At 38.3% G+C, this 8,510-nt stretch overlaps 1 protein-coding gene across 1 annotated transcript in view; it reads right to left on the bottom strand.

Annotated features, from left to right (window-relative positions):
• lrp12 (low density lipoprotein receptor-related protein 12) overlaps positions 1–7,884 on the bottom strand; it is a 20,768-nt gene extending 12,884 nt beyond the window's left edge. The window contains exons 1-3 of the mRNA XM_041808960.1: positions 7,143–7,884; positions 440–496; positions 228–363 (exon numbers count right to left, since the gene is read on the bottom strand). Of these exons, the coding sequence (XP_041664894.1) occupies positions 228–363; positions 440–496; positions 7,143–7,209 (260 nt within the window). The 5' untranslated portion in view covers positions 7,210–7,884. The remainder of the gene's footprint in view (positions 1–227; positions 364–439; positions 497–7,142) is intronic.
• Between the last annotated feature and the right edge of the window lie 626 nt (positions 7,885–8,510).

Here is an 8,510-nt window from a genome sequence, read left to right on the forward strand (position 1 = left end):
TGATATAGACTGATATTTACAGCTGATACAGACTGATATTTACAGCTTACATAGACTGATATTTACAGCTGATATTCTGGTATTTGAAAATGTAAGTATATGGTTTAAATATGATGCATTTAAATGGTAAATGTGATGAATGTAAACAGGAATTGACCTTATAAATTAAGGATTGACTGCTTGGCATATAATGGCATGACCACGCCCACAGGCTGGTTCTCTCCTACCTGATGGTGATGGTGTCCCCAGGTCGGGCTCTGATGTTCCAACTACAGTTCAGTCTGGATGGGTACTGGAAGGGCCAGCCGGGGCTTGTGATGACACCACTAGATGCTCTGAGAAGCTCCGCCCCCTCACCACAGGCTGCTCACAGAGGAGGGGGAGGGGTTAGTTTATTACAGTATAGCTCAGTATGGTTGAACAGTAGGTAGAGCCTCACCATTAGAAATCCCTGACACATACACGTTGTCATTCCTCTGAGACGCAGCAAGGTATCCTGGGAAAAGGCAGACAAGGTTAACATGAAGTGGTGCACAAGATGATGAGTGTTTAAAGGTGGTATAGTGTCCTCCTCCCAGTGCTTTATACTGAGAGAAGGACAGTAGTCCAGTTAGTCATCCTCATGGAGCTATAACGTTAGCTTAACTGTCTGCAAATGTACTAACTGATCAATATTTTCACTTTAACTCTGTATCAACAGAGGAAACACGTGGAACACGTTGTAGCGTTTGGTCGCGTGAAGAGAAAAGTGAAGATTATTCTGTGGCTCTGTGAATCCTTCAAATCACCCTGGCTCTATCCATCCTGACAGAGATCTTCAAACAGGACCAGCTCAGTCAGAGTTACAGTGATGGAGAGACCTCCTCACCTCGATTCAGCTGTTTGGTTCTCAATCAGCCTGGCTGCCCTCACCTGTCCTAATGAAGAAGACACGCCCCTTGGTTACAGAACTAGCTCAGGTGTTAAAACTCCATCAATCACTGGTAAAGGCCAACAGGAGCATGAACTCTGCTGGTGGGTATGGTTATCCAAAGCTGTTCTCATCTGAAGAACACTCATTTTCACACACAAAACTGAAATTCTTCCCATGTCCATTTACAAATTAATGTAGCTGAAATTTAAATATAGTTCAGACCTCAACCTTGAGTCTATAAAACAATCCATTTAAAGTTTCAGGCCTAATATGTCATCGGATGTCAGTAATTCAAAGAGACTTTAAAGAGTCAGGAATGATGATGAATAAACACGTAAGCCTGTTTCAGACTGGGAGCGTGCGCGCGCGTCTCGACCACGACGCGTGGATTTTCAGTTTGATTGCATGTAAACAGGTCAGGGCTTTCAGACTGCCTGCATGTGCGCTGCGTCTCGCACGGCTGATACGCACGGCTCAGGTACGGAGAGTTCAGAGATTGGAAGTCTCGCCTATTTTTTCTGTGCACCGCGTGTGGCTGTGGACCATATTAGACAGGAAAATCATAAGTGGAGAGCCATATTTACATCATTGTGGCAAATATGCACATAGAATAAGTTTACAGTGTGTTTCTTGATAACGCTGAGGAAGGCCACAAGATTAAATGTGCCTGATTGATAAAGTTGTTCTCTAAAGAGCAACTATTAGTGAAGCTTTCTGTCTCCACACTGGGAGAATATGTCACAGGAAAGATAAACACCTATGAATGCTTTTCTGGTTTGTGCTTTTCAAATTAAAAGCCTGGTTTAGGATTTCTGTAGAGAAACTCCTTTCAATTGTACAGAATGCTTTTGTCTTGAATAGTTCCCGACAAACTTCCTCAATATGCTGAATCAATAAGCTTGTAGGGGGGTGTTACTCAGGTAAAACTCATAAAGAAGGACAGAGCTTTGAGAGCAGGAAAATGAAGCTGACATGCAGCAAACTCGCCCCCTGTGTGAAAGCCGCCCTGGAAGAAGCCGGAGCTGACACGCGTGGCACACGCAAGCAGTAAAACACACTGCCAGTCTGAAAAGGGCTTTAGACTTCATCTGACATAGGTCTGCTGGTCCTAACTAAAACTACAGAGACTCGCTTATTCATACATCAGACCTCTACAGCTGATATAGACTGATATTTACAGCTGATGTAGACTGATATTTACAGCTGATGTAGACTGATATTTACAGCTGATGTAGACTGATATTTACAGCTGATGTAGACTGATATTTACAGCTGATGTAGACTGATATTTACAGCTGATGTAGACTGATATTTACAGCTGATGGAGACTGATATTTACAGCTGATGGAGACTGATATTTACAGCTGATGTAGACTGATATTTACAGCTGATGTAGACTGATATTTACAGCTGATACAGACTGATATTTACAGCTGATACAGACTGATATTTACAGCTGATATAGACTGATATTTACAGCTGATACAGACTGATATTTACAGCTGATATAGACTGATATTTACAGCTGATACAGACTGATATTTACAGCTGATACAGACTGATATTTACAGCTGATGTAGACTGATATTTACAGCTGATGTAGACTGATATTTACAGCTGATGTAGACTGATATTTACAGCTGATGTAGACTGATATTTACAGCTGATGGAGACTGATATTTACAGCTTACATAGACTGATATTTACAGCTGATTTTTACAGACTGATATTTACAGCTTACATAGACTGATATTTAGAGCTGACACAGTCTGATATATAAAGCTTATAAAGACTGATTTTTACAGCTGATACAGACTGATATTTACAGCTGATACAGACTGATATTTACAGCTTACATAGACTGATATTTACAGCTGATTTTTACAGACTGATATTTACAGCTTACATAGACTGATATTTAGAGCTGACACAGTCTGATATATAAAGCTTATAAAGACTGATTTTTACAGCTGATATAGACTGATATTTACAGCTGATATAGACTGATATGTACAGCTGATAAAGACTGATCTTTACAGCTTATAAAGACTGATATTTACAGCTGATATAGACTGATATTTACAGCTGATACAGACTGATATTTACAGCTTATAAAGACTGATATTTACAGCTGATATAGACTGATATTTACAGCTGATGAAGACTGATATTTACAGCTGATACAGACTGATATTTACAGCTGATGAAGACTGATATTTACAGCTGATACAGACTGATATTTACAGCTGATGAAGACTGATATTCACAGCTGATATAGACTGATATTTAAAGCTGATGAAGACTGATATTTACAGCTGATACAGACTGATATTTACAGCTGATGAAGACTGATATTTACAGCTGATACAGACTGATATTTACAGCTGATGAAGACTGATATTTACAGCTGATACAGACTGATATTTTCCGGTGATATAGACTGGTATTTACAGCTGATGTAGACTGATATTTACAGCTGATGTAGACTGATATTTACAGCTGATGTAGACTGATATTTACAGCTGATATAGACTGATATTTACAGCGTATAGAGACTGATATTTACAGCTGATGTAGACTGATATTTACAGCTGAGCTGATATAGACTGATATTTATAGCTGATGTAGACTGATATTTACAGCTGATGTAGACTGATATTTACAGCTGATATAGACTGATATTTACAACTGAGCTGATATAGACTGATATTTACAGCTGATGTAGACTGATATTTACGGCTGATGTAGACTGATATTTACAGCTGATATAAACTAATATTAACAGCTGATATAGACTGATATTTACAGCTGATATAGACTGATATTTACAGCTGATATAGACTGATATTTACAGCTGATACAGACTGATATTTACAGCTGATATAGACTGATATTTACAGCTGATATAGACTGATAATTACAGCTGATACAGACTGATATTTACAGCTGATATAGACTGATATTTACAGCTGATGTAGACTGATATTTACAGCTGATGTAGACTGATATTTACAGCTGATGTAGACTGATATTTACAGCTGATGTAGACTGATATTTACAGCTGATATAGACTGATATTTACAGCTGATATAGACTGATATTTACAGCTGATATAGACTGATATTTACAGCTGATATAGACTGATATTTACAGCTGATGTAGACTGATATTTACAGCTGATATAGACTGATATTTACAGCTGATACAGACTGATATTTACAGCTGAGCTGATATAGACTGATATTTACAGCTGATGAAGACTGATATTTACAGCTGATACAGACTGATATTTTCCGGTGATTTAGACTGATATTCACAGCTGATGTAGACTGATTTTTACAGCTGATATAGACTGATATTTACAGCTGAAAAAGACTGATATTTACAGCTGATACAGACTGATATTTACAGCTGATATAGACTGATTTTTACAGCTGATACAGACTGATATTAACAGCTGATATAGACTGATATTTACAGCGTAGAGAGACTGATATTTACAGCTGATGTAGACTGATATTTACAGCTGAGCTGATATAGACTGATATTTACAGCTTATGTAGTCTGATATTTACAGCTGATATAGACTGATATTTACAGCTGATATAGACTGATATTTACAGCGTAGAGAGACTGATATTTACAGCTGATGTAGACTGATATTTACAGCTGATATAGACTGATATTTACAGCTGATGTAGACTGATATTTACAGCGTAGAGAGACTGATATTTACAGCTGATATAGACTGATATTTACAGCTGAGCTGATATAGACTGATATTTACAGCTTATGTAGTCTGATATTTACAGCTGATGTAGACTGATATTTACAGCTGATGTAGACTGATATTTACAGCTGATATAGACTGATATTTACAGCTGATATAGACTGATATTTACAGCTGATATAGACTGATATTTACAGCTGATGTAGACTGATATTTACAGCTGATACAGACTGATATTTACAGCTGAGCTGATATAGACTGATATTTACAGCTTATGTAGACTGATATTTACAGCTGATATAGACTGATATTTACAGCGTATAGAGACTGATATTTACAGCTGATACAGACTGATATTTTCCGGTGATTTAGACTGATATTCACAGCTGATGTAGACTGATTTTTACAGCTGATATAGACTGATATTTACAGCTGAAAAAGACTGATATTTACAGCTGATACAGACTGATATTTACAGCTGATATAGACTGATTTTTACAGCTGATACAGACTGATATTTACAGCTGATATAGACTGATATTTACAGCGTAGAGAGACTGATATTTACAGCTGATGTAGACTGATATTTACAGCTGAGCTGATATAGACTGATATTTACAGCTTATGTAGTCTGATATTTACAGCTGATATAGACTGATATTTACAGCTGATATAGACTGATATTTACAGCTGATATAGACTGATATTTACAGCTGATGTAGACTGATATTTACAGCTGATATAGACTGATATTTACAGCTGATGTAGACTGATATTTACAGCGTAGAGAGACTGATATTTACAGCTGATATAGACTGATATTTACAGCTGAGCTGATATAGACTGATATTTACAGCTTATGTAGTCTGATATTTACAGCTGATGTAGACTGATATTTACAGCTGATACAGACTGATATCTACAGCTTACATAGACTGATATTTACAGCTGATAGAGAATGATATTTACAGCTGATATAGACTGATATTTACAGCTGATGTAGACTGATATTTACAGCTGATATAGACTGATATTTACAGCTGATGTAGACTGATATTTACAGCGTAGAGAGACTGATATTTACAGCTGATATAGACTGATATTTACAGCTGAGCTGATATAGACTGATATTTACAGCTTATGTAGTCTGATATTTACAGCTGATGTAGACTGATATTTACAGCTGATACAGCCTGATATCTACAGCTTACATAGACTGATATTTACAGCTGATAGAGAATGATATTTACAGCTGATATAGACTGATATTTACAGCTGATATAGACTGATATTTAGAGCTGATATAGACTGATATTTACAGCTGATGTAGACTGATATTTACAGCTGATATAGACTGATATTTACAGCTGATATAGACTGATATTTACAGCTGATATAGACTGATATTTACAGCTGATATAGACTGATATTAACAGCTGATGTAGACTGATATTAACAGCTGATGTAGACTGATATTTACAGCTGATATAGACTGATATTTACAGCTGATATAGACTGATATTTACAGCTGATATAGACTGATATTAACAGCTGATGTAGACTGATATTAACAGCTGATGTAGACTGATATTTACAGCTGATGTAGACTGATATTTACAGCTGATATAGACTGATATTTACAGCTGATGTAGACTGATATTTACAGCTGAGCTGATATAGACTGATATTTACAGCTTATGTAGTCTGATATGTACAGCTGATATATACTGATATTTACAGCTGATATAGACTGATATTTACAGCTGATATAGACTGATATTAACAGCTGATATAGACTGATATTTACAGCTGATATAGACTGATATTTACAGCTGATATAGACTGATATTTACAGCTGATGTAGACTGATATTTACAGCTGATATAGACTGATATTTACAGCTGATATAGACTGATATTTACAGCTGATGTAGACTGATATTTACAGCTGATATAGACTGATATTAACAGCTGATATAGACTGATATTTACAGCTGATATAGACTGATATTAACAGCTGATATAGACTGATATTTACAGCTGATATAGACTGATATTAACAGCTGATATAGACTGATATTAACAGCTGATATAGACTGATATTAACAGCTGATATAGACTGATATTAACAGCTGATATAGACTGATATTAACAGCTGATATAGACTGATATTAACAGCTGATATAGACTGATATTTACAGCTGATATAGACTGATATTAACAGCTGATATAGACTGATATTTACAGCTGATATAGACTGATATTAACAGCTGATATAGACTGATATTTACAGCTGATATAGACTGATATTTACAGCTGATATAGACTGATATTAACAGCTGATATAGACTGATATTTACAGCTGATATAGACTGATATATACAGCTGATATAGACTGGCAGAAACATCCATTTCAGATCAGTATTTATTGATCAGCATTGATCAATCAGGACGTGTTTCAGTAAATCTTATTAGAGAAGACATGATGACATGAACTCACCTGACAGGAGGACCAGGTAGATGACAGGTGACCTTAGCGCCATGATGATGAAGATGATGAAGATCATAGCACACCTGGGTCAGATGACTGCTGCATATCACCTTTTTGAGCTGCTACAACACTAACAATACTACAGCTAGCTGTTAGCTAAGCAGGAGATACACTCACACCAGTACAGTCAGATTTGTAAGCTTAGCATTAGACCCAGAAACTCCCTACAGTCCGTTAATCATCTATCAGTGTACCAGCGCTGCTAACAGAGCTACCAGTGCAAGCTAACAGCTCCCCTGATGGAAACAAAGAGCCAGGATGCTAACAGCTAGTGTTCGCTAGCTGTTAGCTGGCAGTGTTGATCCTTAAATCAGACATTTTCATTGTTAATCAGCTTCAACATAGATATAAACAAACTAGAGGACTAACAGGGAACTAATCAGTCTCTAGCTACCAGGCTAATCATTGGAGAATAAAGCTAACAGCTAACAGATATAACGGTACTAGCCCCGACATGCTAACGATGCTAAGCAACTGTCCTGACACGGTCCTCATCCTTCCACCGCTAACCCGGGTTAAACGGAGCTAACCCGGGTCAAACAGAGCTGACGCGAGCTAACAAACAGACCAAGGTAACCGAGTTAAAGACTAGCACCGAGTCATCTCCTAGTGTTAGCTGTTAGCCTTTAGCTGCTAACAGAGAGGAACAACAACAGTCCGCAGACGGCTAGCCCCTCCGTTAATGTGACGTCACTGGTCCTGACGTCACAGTTTAATCCTTTAAACCCTAGTAAACAGTTAGCTGTTAGCTTTAGCCTCCTCATAGACACGGTAGAGTTATAACAGAGACAACATGGCGGACAGCAGCCGTTCCCTTTGTTTAACACCCCCCCTTCTCGAACAGCTGTTCCCTTAGTTTGACCCCCCCCCGTTCAGGCCATCTGCTGACCCCCTAACCGCCGCTGTAGTAGAAAAATCTAAATCAGTGCTTTTCAACTGGTGGCTAGGGACAGAAAAGTGGCCGTGGAGGTGTTTTCAGAGGGTCCTAGAAAAAAAAAGATTATTTTAGAAAGAAGTCTGTGGCTGACGCGCCCATCCCCACCTGATTCCCCATCCCCACCTGATTCCCCATCCCCACCTGATTCCCCATCCCCACCTGATTCCCCATCCCCACCTGATTCCTCATCCCCACCTGATTCCCCATCCCCACCTGATTCCCCATCCCCACCTGATTCCACATCCCCACCTGATTCCCCATCCCCACCTGATTCCTCATCCCCACCTGATTCCCCATCCCCACCTGATTCCCCATCCCCACCTGATTCCTCATCCCCACCTGATTCCCCATCCCCACCTGATTCCCCATCCCCACCTGAT

This window comes from Cheilinus undulatus, linkage group 16 (assembly GCF_018320785.1).
Source record: "Cheilinus undulatus linkage group 16, ASM1832078v1, whole genome shotgun sequence".
Taxonomy (NCBI): domain Eukaryota; kingdom Metazoa; phylum Chordata; class Actinopteri; order Labriformes; family Labridae; genus Cheilinus; species Cheilinus undulatus.